This window comes from Hyla sarda, chromosome 2, assembly GCF_029499605.1.
Source record: "Hyla sarda isolate aHylSar1 chromosome 2, aHylSar1.hap1, whole genome shotgun sequence".
Taxonomy (NCBI): domain Eukaryota; kingdom Metazoa; phylum Chordata; class Amphibia; order Anura; family Hylidae; genus Hyla; species Hyla sarda.
In genome coordinates, this window is record NC_079190.1 from 69,537,952 (window position 1) to 69,564,739 (window position 26,788).

At 43.4% G+C, this 26,788-nt stretch overlaps 1 protein-coding gene across 7 annotated transcripts in view; it reads left to right on the forward strand.

Moving 5' to 3' along the window:
• The window catches only part of LOC130358579 (mitochondrial ornithine transporter 1-like), a 47,497-nt gene extending 25,977 nt beyond the window's left edge, over window positions 1–21,520 (forward strand). For 3 of the 7 annotated variants that reach the window (XM_056562012.1, XM_056562015.1, XM_056562014.1), the window contains exons 3-8: window positions 13,582–13,675; window positions 15,232–15,490; window positions 18,400–18,537; window positions 18,623–18,795; window positions 19,715–19,873; window positions 21,135–21,520. In XM_056562012.1, coding sequence (XP_056417987.1) covers window positions 13,621–13,675; window positions 15,232–15,490; window positions 18,400–18,537; window positions 18,623–18,795; window positions 19,715–19,873; window positions 21,135–21,256 — 906 coding nt within the window. In that variant the 5' untranslated portion in view covers window positions 13,582–13,620 and the 3' untranslated portion in view covers window positions 21,257–21,520. Of the gene's footprint in view, window positions 1–11,564; window positions 11,717–12,079; window positions 12,266–13,581; window positions 13,676–15,231; window positions 15,491–18,399; window positions 18,538–18,622; window positions 18,796–19,714; window positions 19,874–21,134 lie in introns of those variants that run through there. The other 4 variants (XM_056562011.1, XM_056562013.1, XM_056562017.1 and 1 more) reach the window with 4 other exon arrangements.
• The last annotated feature ends 5,268 nt before the right edge of the window (window positions 21,521–26,788 follow it).

Here is a 26,788-nt window from a genome sequence, read left to right on the forward strand (position 1 = left end):
TCTGTCTGCTCCCTGTTTAAAACGCCTCTGGGCGAGCTGAAGGTTGTCTATAATGTTCTTTTGTGCCTCCTGTAGGGTTGTTACGCGTTCGGCCACTGCTGGGAGGGTGGAGGCGACGGGCAGGTGGGGAATGAATACCGGGTGCGAGCCTGTGTTAGCAAAGAAGGGGCTGTGCTTGGTTGAGCTGTGCTCAGCATTGTTGTAGGCGAACTCGGCCGTGGGGAGATGGTCAAGCCAGTCATCCTGCAGGTGGGAGCTGAAACAGCGTAGGTACTGCTCTAGGGTCTGATTAGTTCTCTCAGTCTGCCCGTTTGACTGAGGGTGGAAAGCGGAGGACAGGTTTACTTTAACCCCGAGTGCCAGGCAGAAGTTCTTCCAGAACTTTGAGGCAAATTGTACGCCTCGGTCAGAGACCACTTCGTCCGGGATCCCATGCAGCCTGAAGACCTCTCTGAGAATTAGATCGGCCGTCTGTTTGGCGGTGGGTATGCCTTTGTAGGGGATGAAATGGGCCATCTTGGTGAGACGGTCGACCACGACCAGGATGGTGTTCATCCCTTTTGAAGGAGGAAGGTCTACCACAAAGTCCATGGAGATCGAGCCCCAGGGGCGGGAGGGAATAGGGAGGGGTTGTAACAGACCCACGGGAGAGGAACGAGGAGTCTTATTGCGGGCACAGACCGCGCATGAGGAGATGTACCTCTTGATGTCCTCCTTGTATGTTGGCCACCAGAAGGAGCGGGAGAGAAGCTCCTGGGTCTTTCTTGTGCCAAAATGGCCGGCCAGTTTGGAGTCATGGTTGAGTTTGAGCACTTCGAGCCGTGCGATTTCTGGTACATATAGTTGTAGGTCCTGATGAAACCAATGGCCGTTCTTAAACGTAAGGCTGATATTCCCTGTGGGGTGGGCGAGGAAGGGGTCATTTTCATATCCTTCTTTGATTGTGCCCAGGAGTTCTTTAGAATAGGTGGCCCCTACGACCCTTCTCTCGGGTAAGATGTTATCTTGGCCCTTGTTACTCTGTGAGGGCTCGGAAAACATTCTGGAGAGGGCGTCAGCCTTGCCGTTTTTTGATCCGGGACGATAGGTGATGAGAAAGTTGAAGCGGGAAAAGAATAGGCTCCATCTGGCCTGTCTGGCCGAGAGTCTCTTAGCGCTGCGGATGAACTCGAGGTTCTTGTGGTCAGTTAGTACGATTATGGGGTTGGTGGCTCCCTCCAGCAGGTGTCTCCACTCGGAAAAGGCATCCTTGATCGCCAATAGTTCTTTGTTCCCAATGTCATAGTTCTTCTCAGAGGGGGACATCTGGCGGGAGAAAAATGCACACGGGTGTAAAAGCATTCTCTCCCCTGTCCGTTGTGACAAAACTGCCCCCACCGCAGAGTCTGATGCATCCACTTCGACTGTAAATGGGAGCTCGGGGTTCGGGTGGATTAAGATTGGGGCAGAAGTGAAGAGGAGTTTCAGCTTGGTGAAGGCCTCCTGGGCCTCGGGTGTCCAGGAGAAGGGGACTGCCTTCTTGGTGAGTTGGGTGATTGGTGCTATGACCTTGGAGAAGTTCCGGATAAACTTCCGATAGAAGTTGGCGAAGCCAATGAATCTTTGTATCTCCTTCTCGTTTTTCGGAACGGGCCAGTTCATTACAGCTTGGACCTTCCCAGGGTCCATACTTATGCCCTCTGGGGAGATGATGTATCCGAGGAACTGAGTGGTGGTTCGCTCAAACTCGCATTTCTCTAACTTGATGTAGAGAGAGTTCTGTCGGAGTCTCTGCAGTACCCTGCAGACGTGTTCGCGGTGCTGCTCGAGGTCTTCAGAGAAGATCAAGATGTCGTCCAGGTAAACGACTACAAACAGATCCAGCATGTCCCTGAGGACGTCGTTAATGAAGTGCTGGAATGTGGCGGGAGCATTGCAGAGTCCGAAAGGCATGACCAGGTACTCGAAATGACCATAGCGTGTCCGGAAAGCTGTCTTCCATTCGTCCCCAGGGCGGATTCGGACGAGGTTGTAGGCCCCTCGAAGGTCGAGTTTAGTGAAGATCTTCGCTGCCCGGAGTCTCTCAAGGAGTTCTGAAATCAGTGGGAGCGGGTACCGATTTTTTACGGTTATGTCGTTAAGCTTTCTGTAGTCTATGCAGGGACGCAGGGAGGAGTCTTTTTTCTCTACGAAGAAAAAGGGGGCTCCCGCAGGGGAGGTGGAGGGCCGGATGAACCCCTTCCTCAGGTCCTCGTCCAGGTACTCTTTCAGAGCCTTGAGTTCAGGCTCTGAGAGAGAGTAGATACTGCAAAAGGGTATTTCGGCCCCGGGCAACAGTTCTATAGGACAGTCGTAGGGTCGGTGTGGTGGCAGCTTGTCTGCGTTTTTCTTTTCGCAGACATCCTGGAACTTGCGGTATTGAGGGGGTAGCAGATCCTTGACCGATAGTTTTGAGATGTTGGTGTCTTCGGGTGGAAGGACGGGTTTGTGGGAGCAATTTAGCGAGCAGAACTCGGACGGGAATCGTATGCAGCGGGTTTCCCAGTCCACCGAGGGGTTGTGGGTGGCCAACCATGGGATGCCCAAGATCACTGGGAACTTCGGGGAGGCGATCAGAGAGAAGTGGATCTTTTCACAGTGATCTGGTTCTATGAGGAGTTGTAGTTCAGTGGTCTCGTGAGTGGCCGGCCCCGAGGAGAGTGGGGATCCGTCAACGGTTTCCAGGTCAACGGGGGCTGCCTTGATTGTCAGTGGAATGTTCTTTTCGCGGGCGAAGGATAAATCCATGAAGTTGCCTCCCGCCCCGGAGTCTAACATCGCTGAACAGGAAAGTTGTCGCCCCTCAATGTCGATGAGGATGGGGACGATGAAGTGGGATCCATGAGCCGCCGTGTTGTTATTTTCGGGGGCTGCAGGCGGAGTTGGAGTCTGTAATCGCTCCTTTAGCTCCGTGACGGCAATAGTCTTTCGGATCTTATGAGGACATTTGATGGCAAAATGACCTGGCTCCCCACAGTAGAGGCAGAGGTTTTCGGCCAGCCTTCTCTCCTTCTCAGCTGTGGATAGAGACCTACGTAGAGCGTCGACCTGCATAGGTTCAGTTACTGACTGGGGGTCGCGCTGGGTGGTGGAAGAGAAGGAGTAAGTGGGTCTGTGGTCCGAGGACCAGAGTCTTTCTTTTTTCCTCTCGGAGAGTCTTTGATCTATCCGGATGCATAACTGAATGAAGTCATCCAGATCGTCCGGGGCCTCAACTCTGGCGAGTTCGTCCTTTAATAATTCGGACAGGCCTCGCCGGAATTGGCTTCTCTGTGCTGCTGGGTTCCAGGTGGTGTCCGTGACCCAACGGCGAAACTCGGCGGTGTATTCGGCGACGGAGCGTCTCCCTTGCCGCAGACCATGTAGTCGCGCCTCGGCTGTCGCACAGCGGTTGGGGTCATCGAAGACTTGACTCATGGCGGTGATGAAGTTGTTAAGGTTGTCCAGGAGGTGACTGTTAGTCTCTACGTATGGTGATGCCCATGCTAATGCTTCATCCGTCAGGAGATTGACCACAAATAGCACCTTCTTTTTCTCGGTGGTGAAGGGGGCCGGGTGCATTTGAAAATAGATGCGGCATTGGTTTAGAAACCCCCGATACTGGCATCTGTCGCCGCTGAATCTTGATGGGAGTGGCATGCGGGTGTCTGCGGACGCGCCGCGGACGTCCAGGAGTTGCCTCTGTAGTTCAATAATCTCCCTCTGTTGGCTTTGGACTACGCCTTGGAGCTGGGCAAATTTCTCCTGAAATGTAGTGCCAAATTCTTGAAGTTCGGAGACCTGCTTACGCAGAGTGGCCATTGCGGACTCCATAGTGTGGCTGATTATTCTGTAACAATCCTACGGGCTCACCTGAGTTAGAGGACCGCTGGCTGGAGGTAGGAGTGGAGCCCAGTGGCAAGGACCGCAGGCAGGTAGTAAGTGCAGGAAGTCTGGCAGAGGCGTAGTCAGTAGGCAGGCGGTGGGTCAGGGCAGGCAGCAATAAGCGTGGTCAGACAATCCAGATGGCAACGGTGGTAGCAGTTCAGTAAGTAGGGACAAAGCAGAAGAGTAGTCGGTAGGCAATTCCTGGTCAGCAGTGGACTTCAGTAGTAGCAAGAGCAGCAGATGAGGAGACGCTTGATCAAGGCTCAGGAGCTCAATAATCAGCAAGCTAGAGTGCAAGGGGCTGGACTTATATAGGGAAGTACCAGGTGTGGGGAATCAAGGGTGATGAGCAAGACTTGGCAAGACTAAGGTTACATAATAGGTTTCAGGAAGGAATGTCCAGAGAAGACGGTAGCCTAGTAAGCAGGGCTACTGCCTGGGATGTGGCTGGTCACGGGTTCGAATCCTGACAAGCTGATGCTCTCTCCAGGGCCTCTGATGTAACGGGACTAGACTCGCAGCCTCAGCACATCATTCCTCCTGACCGCCTCATTCCTGCAGCACCGGCTTCCCTTCTTCAGGTACCTCCTGGGAAGACCTTTGTACCTCCTCACCTGAGAATCAAGATCTTGAACTGGGGCCACTCTTCCTTCCTAGCAGGACATTCGGGGGTCCAGAACTCCATCTCCCTCATTTCCCGTCACTATTGGTGGCCCAGCCTACCCCGCGATGTCTCCGATTTTGTTCGTGCTTGTGTCATCTGTGCCCGGAATAAAACTTCTCGCCAGAGGCCTGCTGGCTTACTGCAACCGCTTCCCATTCCGGAATCTCCTTGGGACCATATAGCCATGGATTTTATCACGGACTTGCCACCGTCCTCCAATTGCACTGTAATCTGGGTTGTAGTGGACAGATTCTCTAAAATGGCCCACTTTATCCCGTTCCCCAGTCTACCATCCGCAACCCAGCTAGCAAGTTTGTTTTTCCGTCACATCTTCCGGCTCCATGGTCTCCCTCTCCATATTGTGTCTGACAGGGGGGTGCAATTTGTCTCAAAGTTCTGGCGTGCTCTGTGTAATCGCCTCAAAGTCAAGTTGGATTTCTCCTCTGCGTACCACCCTCAAACCAATGGTCAAGCGGAAAGAGTGAACCAGACCCTTGGTACCTATCTTCGTCACTTCGTCTCTGCACGACAAGATGATTGGTCCTCTCTTCTACCCTGGGCCGAATTTTCTTATAATCACCATGACTCTGGTTCTTCCGGCAACTCCCCGTTCTTCATTGTCTATGGACACCATCCCCGCCCTCCTCTCCCACTGCCCATCTCCTCCGAGGTCCCTGCGGTTGATTCCCTGGTTCGAGATTTCCAGGCCATTTGGAAAGACACCCAATGTTCATTAACCCATGCTTCCTCCCGTATGAAACTCCAGGCTGACAAGAGAAGGCCTCCACCAATTTTCCATCCCGGTGACAAGGTGTGGCTTTCCGCCAAGCATGTTCGCCTTAAACAGCCCAGTTATAAACTAGGACCCCGTTTTCTGGGCCCATTCAAGGTTCTACGTCAAATTAACCTGGTGGCCTACAAGTTGCTCCTTCCTCGTTCTCTTCGTATCCCTAACACCTTCCATGTCTCCCTCCTCAAACCTTTGGTCTTGAATCGATTTTCCACCAAGTCTTGTACTCCATCTCCAATCTCTGGTGTCTCCGACATTTTCGAAGTGCAACAAATTCTTGCCTCCAAACTCTCCAGAGGAAGACGGTTCTTTTTGGTTGACTGGAAGGGATTTGGTCCTGAGGAGAGGTCGTGGGAACCCGAAGAGAACATCCTGGACAAGAACTTAATCCAGAAGTTCCTGCAACTTAAAAGGAAGAGAGGGCCAAAGGGGGGGGGGGGTACTGTCACGGCCCGCTCCGTGTCCCGGTGCCCTGCGCGGGGCCGTCTGCGCCTCCTCTCCCGCTCCTGTGTGCCCGTGCCCCGGCATTCTCCTCCCCGTCACTTACCTTCCTCCTCTGTCTCTCCCGCTGGGCAGCATCCTCGTCCCGCTCGCACGGGAGCCGCGTCCTTGGGCTTCTCTCGGCGCGTCTCCCGTGCATCCTCCTGCAGTGCTGGTGCGCGCGCGTCTCTCCCCCAGGGCGCGCGCGCGCCACTCTCTGAGATTTAAAGGGACAGTACCCTTTCTATTTGTCACTTAGTTGGTCCCACCTTATTTAAGCATTTCACTTCCCTAGTTCCCTGCCGGATCTTTGTGCTATTGCCCTAGAGAAAGCGTACCACTACTGTTGACTACCTGTGCTACCTGACCTTTAAGCTACGTCCCCGACTTCGTACCTTAGCCGCCAGCCCTTGACCTTCTGCTTCGTCCCTGACTACGCACCCAGTCTCCAGCCTCTGACCTAGCTTTACCCAGCCCACGACCTACCATCAGCCCGACAGCTTGCCCGCTCCTACCTCCTGGTGACTCCTCTCTGTGCCAAGTACCACCTCGGCCGCCCGCGTGGTCGAGTCGTACCAGCGGAAGCGACCTGGACGTCGCCTGCCGCAGCAAGTCCATCCTGCTTCGCGGCGGGCTCTGGTGAAGACCAGCGGCGTCTTAGATTCCGCTCCCTGGTGCGGCTCTCTACATCTGCCACGCGGTGCTCAGCGGATCCACCTCCAGTCTTCTCCGGTGAGTGTCACACAGAGATCTCTCCCATGATGTATTTATACCTAAGACTGTATCTATAACACAGATAAGGGTTCTTTACTGTAAGAGCAGTGAGACTATGGAACTCTTTCTCGGAGGAGGTGGTCATGATGAACCCAGTAAAAGAGTTCAAAAGGGGTCTGGATGCATTTTTGGAGAATAATAACATTGCTGGTTTTGTATACTAGATTTATAGGGACAGAATGTTGATCCAGGAATCTATTCTGATGCCATAATGGAGTCGGAAGGAATTTTTACCTCTTGTATGAGTGTTTTTTTGCCTTCTTCTGGATCAACTCCATAAGGACTCATTAGGGATATAGGCTGAACTTGATGGACTCTGGTCTTTTTTCAACCTTATGAACTATGTTACTATAAGTTAATATCAATGGCAGCTTTTACAGGCCTGGGTATGGCATGAGCTCAACCACAACCTCTTTTTGACCTTATGTATAGAAAATTGTCAGTATCCCATCAGATTCCTTAGCAAATAGAGCTTGGAATGTATTACCAACAAAAATGTATACATAAGCTCAACAATTATTCCCCTTAAATGCAGCACCAAGCTCAATGTCTTGTATAGAACATCTGGACCATAATGTAGACTACCTCTACAGCAGAAGGAATTGGACTCTCATAGCAGTAGAAGGAGGAGATTCCGGCTCCCAAGCTGGGTAAAATATCCGGCTTTATTCTTCACATATTAAAATCCAGTGCACGAAAAATATAAAAATATAGAAAAAAGGCAAGACACAAATGCACTGACGCGTTTCGACTTAACAGTAAGTCTTAGTCATGGCAACTACAAGTCACAGCATAACTTCCTTATATATCGTAATATCCTGTACCGTCACTAGGTCAGGATGCTCCACCCATAGGTGGACGGTATACTCAGGTGCAAAATAATAAATGAATGGATAACATATTATATTATAGTCAAAAGTGAACAGGTTATATAAATACAAAAAACATATATATAGATACAAATATATAATATATAACAGAATAACGATATGGATAAAAACCCATATGGAAAATTAGTAACTAATATATATATGTTAAATCATGTCTATAATTTCGATATGGGTTTTTATCCATATCGTTATTCTGTTATATATTATATATTTGTATCTATATATATGTTTTTTGTATTTATATATCCTGAAAGCATGGACATATTCCAACAAAGAGTTGAGCAGGACCTAAAAACATTATATTTACAACAGAATACTCATTACTCAATACTCATTCCAAACATAACCTTACTGTACTTCAAAGAAAAGCCATAAGGGAGTTGTCAGATAACAAGACATTTGTCATTCGTCAGTCAGACAAGGGAGACCATTGCAGTTATGGACACGGCACTCTATGAAAAATTCATTTTACATATGCTTCAAGACAACAACACCTACCGAAAACTAGATGTGGATCCCACAGAAATAGTAAGAACCAAGCTGACAAAACTCCTGGAAGAGGGCGTAATGCTATCCATCATTACGGAAAGACAGATGGAATATCTAATACCGCAGTGTGTGTGAAATGTCCTGTATTTCACGCATTGCCTAAACTCCATAAAGACAAATTCCCTCCACCCATGAGGCCGATCGTGGCAGGAATCGACTCACTGCTGGAGAGACTAAGTTCATGGTTGGACGAATTGTTACAGCCCTTGGTCACTAGGACCGCAGGATATATTAAAGATACTAAATCTCTTTTGCAGGCTGTTGGTAATTTGCAATGGACGGAGCAGGAAAGCTGGATGAGTTGCGATATCATGGCCCTATATACATGCATTCCTCATGATGGAGCCGTGATGGCGGAATCTCACCACCTCAAAAAATACAGTAATTATGATAACAATTTGCAGGAATATATTTTACAGGTTATGTATTTTTTGTTGCAGCACAACTTTTTCTGTTTCTGTAACATGTTTTATTTGCAGACTACTGGTTGCCCGATGGGTTCCAAATTCTCTCCATCGCTTGCCAATTTGTATATGGCCTATTGGGAGGAAGTCGTCCTGTTTTCACCTGCTAACCCCTTTTCCCATCTTATTGGATGGTATGGGCGTTATATTGATGACCTCCTCCTAGTATGACGAGGAACACTTACACAGGCCAAACAGTTTTCTAGTTTTCTTAATGACAATGATTTATCCTTAATTTTCACTGTTAATATGGATCCTGTAAGCATAGACTTACAGGATGTCACCCTCACAGGTGACAGAGAAGAACACTTTATACATACCAAACTTTACCGTAAACCCTGTTCGGGCAACAGCCTTTTACATTCTACTAGTTGTCACCCCCGTAATATCACACAGAATCTCCCTATAGGTGAGTTTGTTAGGGCAAAACGTGCCTCTTCACAAGAACACACCTATCAGGAAACATGCAAAGAGATCAAACAGCGACTTCGAGACAGGGGGTATAACACACATACAATAGCCACCAAGTCACCAGGATACTACTTGAGAGACAGATCCAAAACTACACATTGTGACATGGATAGTTCACTTGTTTTTACCACTGCTTGTTAAGATTATTCCTCGTAAAGCTCGGTCCTTACACAGTCAGTTATCACCTAGCGACATAGCTACTCACAATATGCAAAAAGGTACATGGTTGTCTGTGAAAGGCAGTTACCAGTGTGGCCGCAATAGGTGTGGTAATTGCAAGTACATGACCAATACCAAAACATTCAAATCATGTGTCACCAACAATAGTCATAATATCAAAAGCTATATAAATTGCCAAACACATCATGTTATTTATAGAATTACGTGTTTGGAATGTACTTTACAATACATTGGCTGTACTAGCAGAAAACTCAAAGTCAGGATGCAAGAACACTTATACATACCATCATCTGGACCATTCACAAATAGATCTATGTCAAGTATCACCAGACATATAGTTGAGAAACATGGTGGCACTATCCCTAAGATTGCAGTCACGGGTCTGTGGAAAGGGTGTCCCCACCACGCAGGGGCGGAGATTGGTGCAAGGCACTATTCAGATGCGAAGCGTTTTGTATCCTGTGTCTGGATTCACGCTTTCCGTCCGGGTTAAATTATAGACACGATTTAACATATATATATATATATATATATATATATATATATATATATATATACATATATATATATCCACTCCAAAAAACAAGAAGCCGCAGCACTCCAATAAGGTGAATAAGATTTATTGACCCAACATCAGGAACAACGTTTCAACTGCCCAATTGCAGTCTTTCTCAAGCTCGGGCAGTTGGGCAGTTGAAACGTTGTTCCTGGTGTTGGGTCAATAAATCTTATTCACCTTACTGGAGTGCTGCGGCTTCTTGTTTTTTGGAGTGGATATCTATGGGACCCTGGACCCGGGACCTTTACCGCCTGCACCCGTCGCTCTATTTGGAGGTTGTGCTGCTCTACCCCTTTTGCTCGTTTATATATATATATATATATACTAATATATACAAATTTTCGATATGGGTTTTTATCCATATTGTTATTCTGTTATATATTTGTATCTATATATATGTTTTTTGTATTTATATAGCCTGTTCACTTTTGACTATAATATGTTATCCATTCATTTGTTATTTTGCACCTGAGTACACCGCCCACCTATGGGTGGAGCATCCTGACCTAGTGACGGTACAGGATATTACGATATATAAGGAAGTTATGCTGTGACTTGTAGTTGCCATGACTAAGACTTACTGTTAAGTCGAAACACGTCGGTGCGTTTGTGTCTTGCCTTTTTTTCTATGTTTTGATATTTTTCGTGCACTGGATTTTAATATGTGAAGAATAAAGCCTGATATTTTACCCAGCTTGGGAGCCGGAGTCTCCTCCTTCTACTGTGATTGCTGCACCTGGGGACTCGGCCCCTGTGTTTCCCCCGTAGTTTCCGCTGGAGAGGTGTGTTGTGTGATACCATCGGAAACGATCAGAACTACAAGTGGTGAGCTGATACAATATCATTCTTATTGTGAATTGGACTCTCATAGGCCTAGGTTTAAAGCCAATCTGTCATATCACAGAAAAAAATAATGCTTCTATATGTTACTCACTAGGTCATCCAGATTCTTTACAAGTCTTTTTTGTGTGTCTAGCTTCTGTATTTGGCTCACAAATCCCTTTGTTCTGCTGCTCACTCATTCTGACATCCACTGCTCAGCAAGGGGTGTGTCCAAGGCAAGCACTGAGGCCGCCCTCACTCACCATGTATTTACTTCCTCTGAGTCTGCTGTGCTGGGTCTCTTCATCCAATCACTGCAGGCTGCTCATTAACCCCCTCCTATCTGTTTTCATGCTGCACTCTGATAGACAAGACAGGAGTGAGCACAGAGTGCTAGTCCCACTCTCAATTACTGGACTGTATCTATGCCTGTGCTTCAGCTTGAACAAAGATGATGCTGCAGCCGGACAGGATTGTGTTCTGAATGGTATTTTTTTTTTTTATAAGCCATGATTTTTATAAAAAGGAGATAAAACATTGTATAAAATATATTAGGGAGGTTAATGTTTTGCTAAGATGTACAACATATAAAAAGATTTTGATTATGGGACTGATGGAAATATCTAAACACTGTTCTTTTGAATCTTTGTCAATCTTTGATATTCTATGCCCCATTTTCTTTTGATTACTAGTGGACTGAGCAGGTGGACCTGAGTAATCATATACTTATGTGATAGGGGATCAATAACATTTTTAGCGGGTTCTGTCACAATCTATTGATTTTACATAACCCAGAGACACATCCTCCTACCACCTTGGGCCCTAAATTAGTCATAATTTGTCACAATTCCTTTCTACCATTTATGTGTGTAGCTGTAGCCTAGATCCAGGGCGTCCAGTAGTAACAGCACCCAGGGCCTGATCATGCAAGTCCTGAGTGACAGCCGATTTCCTGCACAGGCCTGCCCGCAAACAACAGGCAGCATGCAGATACATAGGAGTGGTGACGCAATGTCATGTGACTGATGAGTGATGTCACACATCACCAGTGAGCATGTGTGTGGCTGTGCGTGAGCCCTCAACAGCTGGAGGAGCAAGCACTTTTCAGTTCCCCTTGCGTTAGTGTGGCTGTACGGTTTCTTGCCTTCTGTTATAAGGATTTGGGGGGCGCTATTGGTGGAGATATTGGTGTGTGCTGAGGGTGTGGGGGTCTTATGTGGTGGTGTGTGATTTGGGGGGGATTCTATAGGTGATGCTTTTAGTGTGTACTGAGGAAGGGGGTCTTCTGGTGGTTTGTGCTTTCAACAGTTTGTCTTTTTTGCCTTATTGCCAAATGAATACTGTACTAACATCGACCAGGGGCGAGAATTATCAAAACCTGTGCACAGGAAAAGTTGACCAGTTGCTAATAACAACCAATCAGATTGCTTCTTTCATTTTTCAGAGGCCTTTTAAAAAATGACAGAAGCAATCTGATTGTTTGCTATAGGCAACTGGTCACCATTTCCTCTGCACATGTTTTGATAAATCTTCCCCCATATTTTTTCTCAGTCAAATATGATTGTGGCCCACGCACACATACATTTCTGATGAAGTGACCAATGCAGAAAAACTTTGACACCCCCGGTCTAAATAGATGGTGAACAAAATGAGACCAATGTGGATCAGACACAGTTATGATCAGTAGTCAGTCTGTTTTAGGAACCTAAACAAGATGATTATTTCTCATCACAATGGGTGAGATTTATCAAATCTAATTTGGCCCATAGCAACCAATCACAACTCAGTGATCATTTTACCAGAGCAATTGAGAATAAACGCTAAGCTGTGATTGGTTGCTATGGGCAAAGCTTACATACACTGCTCAAAAAAGTAATGGGAACACTTAAACAACACAATGTAACTCCAAGTCAATGACACTTCTGTGAAATCACACTGTCCACTCAGGAAGCTACACTGATTGACAATTAATTTCACATGCTGTTCCACAAATGCAACAGACAACAGGTGGAAATTATAGGCAATTAGCAAGACACCCCCAATAAAGGAGTGGTCCTGCAGGTTGTGACCACAGACCACTTCTCATTTCCTATGCTTCCTGGCTGATGTTTTGGTCACTTTTGAATGCTGGCGGTGCTTTCACTCTTGTGGTAGCATGAGACGGAGTCTACAACCCACACAAGTGGCTAAGGTAGTGCAGCTCATCCAAGATGGCACATCAATGTGAGCTGTGGCATAAGGGTTTGCTGTGTTTGTCAGCGTAGTGTCCAGAGCATGGAGGCGCTACTAGGAGACAGGCCAGTACATCAGGAGACGTGAAGGAGGCCGTAGGAGGGCAGCAACCCAGCAGCAGGACCACTATCTCTGCCTTTGTGCAAGGAGGAGCAGAAGGAGCACTGCCAGAGCCCTGCAAAATGACCTCCAGCACTTCACAAATGTGCATGTGTCCACTCAAACGGTCAGAAACAGACTCCATGAGGGTGGTATAAGGGCTAATGCTAGACCTCATGTGGCTGGAGTGTGTCAGCAGTTCCTGCAAGAGGAAGACATTGATGCTATGGACTGGCCCGCCCGTTCCCCAGACCTGAATCCGACTGAGCACATCTGGGACATCATGTCTCGCTCCACCAATTCCACGTTGCACCTCATCAGGAGCATGCCCAGGCATTGTAAGGAGGTCATACGGGCATGTGGAGGCCACACACACTACTGAGCCTCATTTTGACTTGTTTTAAGGACATTACATAAAGTTGGATCAGCCTGTAGTGTGGTTTTCCACTTTGATTTTGAGTGTGACTCCATATCCAGACCTCCATGGGTTGATAAATTTAATTTCCATTGATCATTTTTCTGTGATTTTGTTGTCCGCACATTCAACTATGTAAAGACGAAAGTATTTCTTACGATTAGTTCATTCATTCAGATCTAGGATGTGTTATCTTAGTGTTCCCTTTATTTTTTTGAGCAGTGTATTTTTGTCTCATGCACTGAAACAAAAGTATCTATATTGTTCTATAAAAATTACCATCTTTTGTAATATGTTTTTTTTCCAGGATTCTACATGAAGACTGTTGACAGTCCAGCAAGGAAATATGAAGACGAATAATACCATCCAGGCTGCCATTGACCTGACAGCTGGAGCCTTAGGTGATTCTATGGTTTCCTCTTTACTCTTTAACTCTCAAACTATCTCAGATTCAGGTTATGTTCACATGTAGTATTTTGGGAAGTAATTTACATCAGTATTTGTAGCCAAAACCAAGTGGGTCCAAAAAAAAGTTGGCAATCTTGCAATTATAGTTTTCTCAGCAGGTTTCACTTTTGGTTTTAATACTGATGTAAATTGGCTTAGAAGGTCTATCCCTTACAAACTGAGTCAGCTATGGATAATAACTGAAAAAGAAGGAATTCAGACCTCAAGGTGTAAACTTATTACTTATTAAAATGTAACCTTCCAATTATGGAAATGCAGAGAAATAAGATGGAGCTGATTTAAATTTAAATAAAATATGTGATTTATTAAATAAATATCAATAATATACACTTAGTCTGGGCCCTTGCTACAGATCCAGTAAAATTAGTTAAAATAACATTAAGACAATGCCAGTATTTGTAAAAAATCATTAGAGCAATTACATTTTCACAGTATGCCACCTTTGTTTTGTGTCTCAGTTATAGATCCTTATAAACACATATGATTAGATCCAATGATGTAGTCTATGCAAAAAATTCCAAATAATAATCCTGTGTGATCACATGTCCTGACTTTTAACCATGGTTATCTGTCCTGTCTGATATCTGGATTTTAGCCTGCTTTGTTTTAGTACCTTTGTCGGGTTTTAGTATTCTAGTATTGTTCGTTCTGCATATGCTTTGTTTTTCCTGAATCCTTATTCACACTGTGCATTTTGTCATTTTGACCTTGTTTAATCTTGGATCTCCTAGGATAGAATCCTGTTATGAGCCTTGTACTAATCCGTCCATCTAGAAGTGAGTTAGTCTTGTGTCTGTACCCGTGTTTGCTTGTATTTAGGATTTTTGTTTCCTTCTAGGCTAGTATCCTGTTCACACACTGGTGAGTGTGCCCACTAGCTAGGAGCCTATTTGGCTTTAGTATTGTTGTCCCTCCATGATAAGAGTGAGGGGTCTAGTGTGTCTCTTGTTGAGAGTCCAGTGTCAACAGTGTTCTTGTTATCAGTTTGTTTGGTTTGACTCTTTCGCTCATGCACTCGTGGTTGTCAATCCGTCGCCAATAGGTAGCGATAGCAGTTGTAGGGACAGTTATGGCTCACTTATTCCCTGCTCCCTACCACCCCCTTTCATGACAATAAATCTGCAATATTACTGGCGAGTACATTTAAAGACTGCCACGCACCCCCCCCCCCCCCCCCCCATATAGCTCTATGGGAGAGCAGTTTGGCTATCTTTGGCTCTCTCATAGAGCTATATGGAGGGGGGGGGGTCCACAACACTTCTCCTTTAAATACTCTTACTAAGAGGCAGGGTTACATTAAGAACATCACACAATAAAAACAAGCAGCAAAACCATATAGTTACATTTTAATAATGAAATAGTGATTTCTGGTACAGGGGCTATAAATGCTGCTTATCTTTACGCCACCCTCTATTTGTAAAGGAGGTTTGGTCCCAACAAAGATGATGTTATAATATTATCTTATTTCAATATTCATTTACTATTTTAGGTGGGACAGCCTGTGTTCTGACTGGACAGCCATTTGACACTGCCAAGGTGAAAATGCAGACGTTCCCGAATCTGTACAAAGGCCTAATAGACTGTGCAGTGAAGACGTACAAACATGTGGGTTTCAGAGGCTTCTACAAGGGGACCAGTCCAGCTCTTCTTGCCAATATATCAGAGAACTCTGTGCTTTTTATGAGCTATGGTTTCTGTCAGAGAGTTGTGAGGAGAATTGTGGGCCTGGAGAAGAAAGCACCTCTAAGGTAAGGTTTGAAGAGGATCAGTGAACAAGACATATTGGATTGTGATGTCAAAGCCATTGCAAAATTCATTCTGCAACATTCTATGATTTTGCATCTAAATCCACAAAAAAAATAAAATAAAATAAGAATTCTGATTGGTTGCTAAAGGCAGCTGCTCCATTGTTCCTTTGCACAAGGTTTGATAAATCTCCCCCAATGTTTGATAATATATTTGAAATTAGTAGACGTAATGTTCCTTTAGGACCAGCAAATAATGAGAATAAGCAGTGTATACTGAAACTAGAGATGAGCGAACTTACAGTAAATTCGATTCGTCACAAACTTCTCGGCTCGGCAGTTGATGACTTTTCCTGCGTAAATTAGTTCAGCCTTCAGGTGCTCCGGTGGGCTGGAAAAGGTGGATACATTCCTAGGAAAGAGTCTCCTAGGACTGTATCCACCTTTTCCAGCCCACCGGAGCACCGGAAAGCTGAACTAATTTGTGCAGGAAAAGTCATCAACTGCCGAGCCGAGAAGTTCGTGACAAATCGAATTTACTGTAAGTTCGCTCATCTCTAACTGTAACGTCACAGTACAGTATAATGCCCTCTGTGGTAATACAGTACAGAAATAATAAACACACAAATTTATGACAGGATGTAATATTAACATTAAAATAAATTATATTTGGATATAATGTGAACTACATCATTTCAGTAGTATTGGACTATTTAGATATAATCTATGTGACTGCCATCTTAGTACTGAACCTCATAAATTAGATTAATATACAAATTATAATAGTCTTATTTAGTAGAGCAGATAGTTCCATAATAATTCTGTGTTTGATATTGGTAAAACACAAAGTTATGACAGTACAGATATAAGTAAAACAGAAATAGCGAAAAAGAAACATGGCTGCCCATCCACCATTTGTATTTTGATCTAATTGCTTCTCAGCATAAATTCAAGGTTGTAAGTATACATTTCGATCAAAAAGTACAAGCCCACTCGTCACATCAAGACCACCTATTTAGAGTGGGTCCCTAACCCAACATTGGCCCCCCTTTCATAGCCAGCACTCTACTCCACCCATTCGGCCCAGGCATTTTTAATTAGCAGGAGACTTGCATAAGGGTTTCCTCCAAGCATTCTCTCAGCCCTCTGGCAGGGAGCACCGGGTAGGTATTCTCATTGGTGCGGTTGCATGGCAGCGGTCATTGTTACTGTGATGCTTTGTCGGTGCAACCCTTTATCACAATGTAGATTCCCACAAACCACTATTTCAAATAAACTTTTATCTGTACACAAGGCCCTGGGAAATAAAACCTCTAAAGCCAATGTTTATGGAAAACAACTTGTTTTTACCTCTGGTGCAAACTTCAACACAGAGGCCCTGATTTACTAAGAGTGGAGTGTTTATTCTGGAGTGATTACAATATCACTCGTCTTTTTCTTTTCAGGCTTATTTACTATTCTGTCGCACATGTTGGTTATTTTACTGTCGCATGTTTTTTTGTGTCACACTAGTCAATTGTGTCGCACAAACTCCGAGCTAAAGAAATTAGTTGTGTGAGTCAAAATGGTTTAGACTTATTTGTTTTAAAATGTTTCCATGAATCAAAAGTATTCATGTATTGAAATTTTTCAAACATTACAACAATTATCCTTGTTTATCAGCTTGGGGGTTAAATTGATTTAAACCTAATATGTTAGCAATAACTATCATAAAAGCATTCAATATTTTATTATCAAAAGTGTTTAACTGTACAAAATGTTTTCAGGTTATAAAACAAGTTACTTTCACACAAAACACAATGGTAAACAGTCCCTTGTTAGAAATCACTCAATTTTTTGAATTTCACTCGGCCTCTTGGCTGTCGGTTATTGTGTGAGGCAAACTCACACTTTTTCTAGAGTGATTTTGGAAGTACTCTGAGTATTTTTTTGTTTTTTGTCGGGAACACGCCCATTTTTGCATAAAACACGCCCATTTCAGAGTGAAAAAAAGCACTCAGAGTGGTTTCTAAAGTGTCGGTTGTGCGGCGTAAAATTTGGTCGCAGAAATAGTTGCACAGACGTTGTGATTAAACTTTAGGCGCAATAACCGAGAAAAATAGTTGGTTGGACTTTAGTAATTCAGGGCCAGAGAGTACACTTAAAAATACTTTAGATTTGAGATACAGTTCATGACTTACACTTGTAGTACAGAAATAAATTGTAAATTGTCCCTGGTCACAGTCAAGAAGATACAGTATATAAACGCAGAAAATACATTGGTAATGTCATAAACTTTTATAGACAGACTTTAGATAGAGCAGTTAACCTTTGCAACTACAACCACCCAAACAGTGTTTATAGTAGCAATAGGTGACCCTGCTCTGTGACACCACATACAGATATGAAAACACATTGATATAGTATTGTACATATATAAAAAAACAAAAGGGTGTCACAAAACAGGTATAAAAACAATACCACAGAGATAATAAATGTGGTTATGTCAAGTACAACATAATAAAAGTAATCTGACAGCTCATTAATAATAAACACACTTACTGACGTTAGAGTATAGGCATAGTAAAAATACAAGCGTTACAGTCATAGTTATGTCACAGTATGGAGATAATGGCAAAATGGTATCACAATTCAGGGATGATGCACACATGATATCTCAAAACAGGAAAAATAATGTGATATAACAGTATATGGACAATAAACTGATTCCACACAATGATTCTTTTTCGAGTCTTGTATTTTTGTCTTTTATTTGCATATTAATAAATAATAAAAACATTTTTTTTAGGACAAATGTGTTTAAATGTGTTATAAATAGTCACTGTTTGAGATGTCTAGCTTCTTTCTACTACCATGATTATCCAGTAACATTTTTCCAGTATCATGAATGTTGTGTATTATCTATTTTTTAGTGATGTCCAAAACGCAATCGCGGGCTCCTTTGCAGCAGCATTTGCCTCGTTCGCCCTTTGTCCCACAGAACTGGTGAAGTGCCGTCTTCAGGCCATGCATGAAATGCAGCTATCTGGAAAGGTTATAGAAGGGCACAAGTGAGTTGTTATCTATTTGATACTATTCTAGGTCTCTACCCAGAGTGATGCACTTTTTTTCTAATATGTTATCCTCTCTCTCTAGTACAGTGTGGTCAGTGGTAAAGAATATCTTGAGCACAGATGGTCCAATGGGTTTGTATCACGGACTCTCCAGCACTATGCTCAGAGAGGTTCCAGGCTATTTTTTCTTCTTTGGAGGCTATGAATTAAGTCGCTCATTTTTCACAAGAACAGGAAAATCTAAAGAGGAGTTAGGTATGAAAATAATTTTTACACCAGGGGCACCAGTAAGAAACAGTAAAATATTAATAAATATTAATATTAATAAATTGTTAATGTGTTATTCAAAGGGGAACTCCGGTACTAGACATCTTATCTAGTATAGTGTCTGATTGCAGGGATATTGTGGGGTTGGTCGGTGGTGTGGGGGGTTCCGGCCAATGGCATCTCTCCCATAGACTTGAATGGAGGGGGCGTGTCAACCATTGCCACTCGGGAACCTAGGTTCTGGAGCGGCAATGCTGGGGGTGCTGGGTCGGAGATCGGTCGGACCACCCCCTGCTTCCCCGTGATCCAACATCTTATCCTGTGGATAAGGGATTAGATGTCTAGTACGGTAGTTCCCCTATAATTGTAGGAAAAATACTTCAAATTTCTTGTATTTACTTTCATTTACTATAACTTTGATTGTAATTAATCAAATTCAGGAATCAAAACTATGAATGGTATTAGTCTCACTCCCTTAAAGTGTCCCTGTCAAAAATTGTGATCAGTCGGGGTTTGGGGGGTCATATCCACCACTGATCACTAGAAAGAGCTGAGAAAAGCAATCAGCTGAGACCCTCTCTCCCTCGCTACTCTACCCGTCTCGCTGAAAGAATCGAGCTCCATAGACTTACTATAGAATCTGTCCCCTCCAGCGAGATAGGGAGAACAGCAAGCCGTGAAGCAAAGCACAGCGCATTTCTCCTGACTAGTTCTGGTGTTTGGTGGGGGTCTGAACACCTAGATTCTGACTGATAACTTTTGATATGTATGATCAAAAGGTTTTTTAACTACAAGGACACTTTAAATAGTGACAGTTGAAAACATTATTTTGAATGAAGTAAAAGATATGAATCAAAAAACTCATTCTGAATGAAACATTGATGGAGCCATTCTGAATTTAATGCAGGTATAGTTCCACTGATGGTTAGTGGAGGATTTGGAGGGATCTCGCTGTGGCTGGTGGTCTTCCCAGTGGACTGTGTTAAATCTCGGATCCAAGTCCTCTCCATGACAGGAAAACAAGCCGGATTTATAAGGACATTTTTGAAAATTTTGAGAAGTGAAGGTAAGCCATTAATACATTAAAGCCATGATTCACCACATCCAGCCAAATAAGAATGGTAACCAAGGTGCTGATATAGTCATGGCTGTAAATGTTGGCACCCCTGAAATTTTTCTAGACAATAAAGTATTTCTCACAGAAAAGAATTGCAGTAACACATGTTTTGCTATACACACGTTTATTCCCTTTGTGTGTATTGGAACTAAACCAAAAAAGGGAGGACAAAAAGCAATACTGACTGGTGCAGATACTTACTGGGCCAGGCGCCAATCAATGGCGCACTGGCCCTTTAAATCTCAGAAAGCCGGCGCCCTAGGGAGCGGGGCCATGCGCGGTAGGACTGAGCAGACGGAGGACGGGGCAGGTGAGGAGATTGGGATGCGAGCCGCGGGCACATCCCCGCCGGTGACACTAATGCAGCGCTCCCGGTCAGCGGGTCTGAACGGGGCGCTGCATGGAGGTAAACGCCGCAAGCGCTCCGGGGAGGAGCAGGAACCCGGAGCGCTCGGCGTAACAGTGATGTGTGGCCAACAGTGATTAATTTAATGGGCTGCACGACTGATCAAGCCTTGTGAGGGCTCAGCAAATAAGCGCTGATCACCAAGAGCACCCTTTGTCTGTTGGCTTGTGTAAAAGGGCCCATAGTCTCATGAGCAAAGGGTTTAGCAGGTAGTTTAGGAGGGTCTTCTGACAACCAATGTTTCAATAATGGTGACTCAGCAGAGCTGTGTATATTTTACTGTGAGAAAGAAGCAGATGTCAAACAAGAACTGAAATTACAGTATACAAGATATCAATATATCATGATAATAGCCCCAGGGCCTAGATAGTTATCTCTTCAAGCCAAACAAATTTTAAAGATTCCCAAGAAGAGTTCCGTGGCCATAAACATGTGGCTGATCAGCTGTTTGCGGGATTGTTCGTGTAAATGATTCCACCCAACATGTCAGTCTAAGCTGGCAGATTGTAATTGGAATGCAGCAGGATGCCTTGTCCAGGGTCCAGGGGATGTTCCACAGTCCGGCGTCCAACTTGTGAACTGTTGCATTTAAATAAATTGGATTAGTTCTGCAATCAGTTTCCCTCCAGTGCTTCTTGTACAGTGCCAAAGCGAAACACCACCAAATGACGCACATATGTAAAGGGGGCCTAATAATATGGTATCTTCTTATGTCGCAGAGGGCCTTAGGACCCCGTCAGGCCCAAGGTGCAGCTGCTACCTCTGCTATATCTTTATTAAACTAACTGTATCTTTGTTTTGCAGGCATCGTGGCTTTATACTCTGGCCTGAAGCCAACATTAATCCGAGCTTTCCCAGCCAATGGAGCGCTCTTTGTAGCCTATGAGTACAGCAGGAAGTTTATGATGCAGCAGTTTGAAGACTAACGTATATGACAATGTTATGAGGGGACCTTACACTAATACGGAGACAAAGGATCTCCAAGATGTTCCTCACATTCCGAGTGCCATGTACTCGCCCATCATAATTGTCAGTTCCATTATAGTGTGAACTTTATAGATTCTACTGTGTCTCAAGTCTTACTATTAGGGTATGGCATGTCTTGTATGCATAGATATTAGCTTTATAAAAGGGGCACAATGTGACTTTGTTTTATAATAAACATTAAAATGTTATTTCATTTAATTTGACCATATTGTGTTATAAAATTGCACTTCATTTGTTTGTTCAGTTGACAAAACATTATAAACATTATAGCAAAGAGAGTATGTCCAGCACCATGGTATTACTATAAAAGCAGATCCTTCCTTTTAAGTTAAGAATTTGTCTGGCACCGTTACTTGTATAGATGGTTACGGCTTCACCTGATTTGGGGCTGACACGGGGCTACCGTTCTATAATACAGGGTGGGCCATTTACATGGATACACCTTAATAAAATGGGAATGGTTGGTGATAATAACTTCCTGTTTGTGGCACATTAGTATATGTCAGGGGGGAAACTTTTCAATATGGGTGGTGACCATGGCGGCCATTTTGAAGTTGGACATTTTGAATCCAACTTTTGTTTTTTCAATAGGAAGAGGATCATGTGACACATCAAACTTATTGGGAATTTCACAAGAAAAACAATTATGTGCTTGGTTTTAACGTAACTTCATTCTTTCATGAGTTATTTACAAGTTTCTGACCGCTTATAAAATGTGTTCAATGTGCTGCCCATTGTGTTGTATTGTCAATGCAACCCTCTTCTCCCACTCTTCACACACTGATAGCAACACCGCAGGAGAAATGCTAGCACAGGCTTCCAGTATCCGTATACACTGCTATACACTACTATATACACTGCAGGAGAAATGCTAGCACAGGCTTCCAGTATCCGTAGTTTCAGGTGCTGCACATCTCATATCTTCACAGCATAGACAATTGCCTTCAGATGACCCTAAAGATAAAAGTCTAAGGAGGTCAGATCGGGAGACCTTGGGGGCCATTCAACTGGCCCACGACGACCAATCCACTTTCCAGGAAACTGTTCATCTAGGAATGCTCAGACCTGGCACCAATAATGTGGTGGTGAACCATCTTGCTGGAAAAACTCAGGGAACATGCCAGCTTCAGTGCATGAAGAGGGAAACACATCATCATGTAGCAATTTCATGTATCCAGTGGCCTTGAGGTTTCCATTGAAGAAGAATGGCCCCACTATCTTTGTACCCCCTATACCACACCATACCATCAATTTTTGTGTTCCAACAGTCTTGGAGGGATCTATCCAATGTGGGTTAGTGTCAGACCAATAGCGATGGTTTTGTTTGTTATCTTCACTATTCACATAAAAGTTTGCCTTATCACTGAACAATATCTTCTGTGTAAACTGAGGGTCCTGTTCCAATTTTTGTTTTGCCATTTGTGAGTAGCTAATATCGGCTGAAGGGATGTTCGACTAATGCCACTCTCCAGTGACATGCGGTGAGTGCTACACTGTGGGCTCTTGCTGAATGTAGCTAGGACAGCCACTGATGTTTCTTCATTAGTGACAGATTTCATGCATCCACATTTTGGCAAATCCAACACTGAACCAGTTTCAGGAATTTCTACACAATTTCTAACCGCTCCTCACGTGTTAACCTCGACGACATGTCAATGGCTGTAAACAAAGAGAAACTTGTAGATAACCCATGAAAGACCAAGCACACCAGTATTTTTCTTGTGAAATTCCCAGTAAGTTTAATGTGTCACATGACCCTCTTCCTATTGACAAAACAAAAGTTGGATTCAAAATGGCCAACTTCAAAATGGCCGCCATGGTCCCCACCTATCTTAAAAGTTTCCCCCCTAACATATACTAATGTTCCACAAACAGGAAGGTAATATCACCAACCATTCCCATTTTATTAAGGTGTATCCATATAAATGGCCCACCCTGTACATTGTGAACATCCAATAGCATATAGAAAATAAAAAATAACGCACTTACCCGTGATGAACTTGCTTGTAGAGCTTTATTCCATAAAAGCAAACATGGTACAGCGGGTAAAAACAGAGGAGCAACCTTACGACAATCGGCAGGCCGTGGAAAGTGTGCTTGGGCGCAGGAAACAGTCTGTTGCCGCAAGGTTGCTCCTCTGTTTCTACTCGCTGTACCATATTTGCAAGTTCATAAGTTCTTTTTCCATATGCTATTAGATCCTTCCTTTTATTCATATAAAAACGCTGTCAAACAATATGCCTGGTGACTAGCATAATCATAGCATTGAAGATATTATTGGCAATAAGGTTAAAGTGAATGGGACGGACTCCGGGACAGAGCTTCCAAACGGAGTGCCAAACAAGATATGAACATGGCCTTAGGCCTATGGCAACCATCGACTCTCCATCAACAGATGATGTTGTGAAGAGAAGGGTCGAGCATGTTGGATTTTTAACACCTGACCCTATTGTTTTGGGAGAGATAAGCTGGCATTAAAGGGGTATTCCAGGAAAAAAACTTTATTTTTTATTTTTTTATATCAACTAGCTCCAGAAAGTTAAACAGATTAGTAAATTACTTTTATTAAACAATCTTAATCCTTCCAATAATTATCAGCTGCTGAAATTGAGTTGTTCTTTTCTGTCTGACAACAGTGCTCTCTGCTGACATCTCTGCTTGTCTCAGGAACTGCACAGAGTAAAATAGGTTTGCTATGGGGATTTGCTTCTACTCTGGACAGTTACCGAGACACGTGTCATCAGAGAGCACTTAGACAGAAAAGAACAACTCAACTTCAGCAGCTCATAAGTACTGAAAGGATTAAGATTTTTTTTATAGAAGTAAATTACAAATCTGTTTAACTTTCTGGAGGCAGTTGATATATAAAAAAAAAGTTTTTTCTTGGATAACCCCTTTATTGACTGAGGCTTTCCCCTTTCCTTCCCATAGAGAACACGTGAACGCTTGGCCACGCCGAACATCCCTGTGTATGGGGAAGTTGGGATAGATAACTGGCCAAACTAATTTGGTCATCAGTTATTGAAAACATATGTCCAGCATTAAACTAGCCTTACTACCATGTTGGGCCAATTATCGTATTATCTAAAGTCACTAAGACCTCCAAGGGGAGCAAACAAAGAAGTGGTTACGGAGCCTAAAACTTGGTTTTTCTTTCAGTTTTTAAGTGGCCATTCTGAACTGATTATATTGTCTGCTAAGATGACAAGAGATAAATCTGTTTCTTCTGGGAGAATGCTGATTCAGAACACAAAGTCTATAGTCCAACACTGTGAAATAGTCCGATGTTCATATTGTGATGTTTGCAGCTTCTCCTCTGTCATCACTTACCACACACAGACAAAAACGGAAATTAGTAATTTTTCTCTAACCAAATAAACAGCTCCATTCAAAATTCTTATGCCCCTTAAAGGGGTACCATGTCAGGAACTGTCCAGAGTAGGAGCAAATCCCCATAGAAAACCTATCCTGCTCTGGACAGTTCCTGACATGGACAGAGGTATCAGCAGAGAGCACTATGGTCAAACTGAAAATAAATTCAATAAGAAAAGAACTTCCTCTGTAGTATACAGCAGCTGATAAGTACTGTAAGGATTAAGATTTTTAAATAGAATTTACAAATCTGTTTGACTTTCTGGCACCAGTTGATTTAAAAAAAAATATATAGTTTTCCACGGGAGTACTCATTTAATGGTTAATGCAGCATTCTGCTCTACCCTATCTAAAAAAAAATGCCTACCCCATGAATAAGACTGGGATAACAATATAACAGAGTTATTTATAAATAGTAACTGACCACTGTGGCATGGGTATGACATGTATGAACAGCATTATTTAGCCCAGATATGCTGCTGATATGGGAGAAGCAGTCATCTAAATCTATGCAGGGATGTCTAATACATATCAGAACAGTCTAGGAGAGCAGGACAGGGAGTGACAGCTGGTGCCATCTCTTATGAGAGCCTACCCACCCACTACATTAAGATTCAGCCGAATATATACTGTGAACATGGAGAAAATAATAAACATCATATCACTATGATGGCAACAGTTTTGCTTTTATGAAATTGGTTTAGCAGGTCAGGAAAGGGTTATTTGCCATAGAGATACATTGGTACGATCCCGCATAGTGGATTTTGACATGTGAAAATGATGTTTGCAGGAATAAAGGCAATGGGGGGTGTTTATCAAAGGATTCATGTGCTTTTTTCCCCGTAACTTTGGCGCAATTCTATAGTGCAGGGTCTTTTTGCGCCAAGGTTTGGCGCATTCTCTCCGCTATCATTTTTTAAACTTTCTCAAAATCACACGGTCCTGTGTGTGATTTTTACTTTGGTCAGTAATTCATCATTTGCGCCAATCGATCTTTGGCGCAATTTTGCACCTTTAGTTTTTTTTTTGGCGCAAATGACTGCCAAGAAATTTTGTACATGGAAAACACACATAGCAATGTCAGAAAATGTAAAGGCGTCAAAATACATAAAAAAAATGTTTGGTGAAAGCTGCGACACCTCAGGGGCTGCACAATACTATCCTGCGATATAGTTACCTCTGAGGGACCTTCACCCTATGTTGAGCCAGCATTGGACATGGCCACACAGGTTCAGGGGAAAAAAAAACACTCAAGTTAAAAATAAAATCCATTTCACATGATATATATATATATATAAACCCCACAAAAGAAAAGAACTCGCGTCACTTGCTGATATACTGCAGGAGGGACTCCGAAATGGCTGCTCTACAGGGTAAAATATGCGTCCTCTGTGGCGGTAAGTTCTGTGTAAAAGGCGCTGTGAACAGCTGATTTCAACATTTGTGCCAAAATTATTAACAACTTGCACCAAATGATAAATTTGGTCCATGTCCACAAAAACCAAAGTGAAAAAAAAAAAGGGTAAAAAAACTGTCAACAGGTAAAATTGATAAATACCCCCCAATGTCCTCTACTACTAGTGGAGACTCTTGAAACTATCTTTAATCTAACCTAAAATTAACCTCCACTACAGGGACCACTCAGGGAGCTTTTTCATCCCAAATTATGTACTTCTTCAATAGGGATACCCATCCATATCATCCCATGGGACCTGAACGAGTGGTATAATCTGGACATCGGGTAACTTTTTTAGTTTATGCATGGTGGTTTACCCATTTTATTTCAGCTTTCATGCTATTGAACTATGAACTGTTTGACATCTGTTCTGTGCTTAGTCCCCTGATGAATCCCCAATTTAAAATTAAAAAACATGTCAGCCTTGTATGTAGTTCTTCACAAAAATTGTATGTGGGGGTGGCAATGCAACATTGGGGACAGCATCAGCTTCTGTAATGCAGGCTACTGTACCCTGTTGTATGAAGTTCGCTAATTTATAGCAAAATATGACACCCTGATTTGTAAGACTTTGGTATTGACTTATTCATCGTTTTTTTGTATTATATTATTAAGGTTCTTTTTTGATATTTACTTTTTTTTT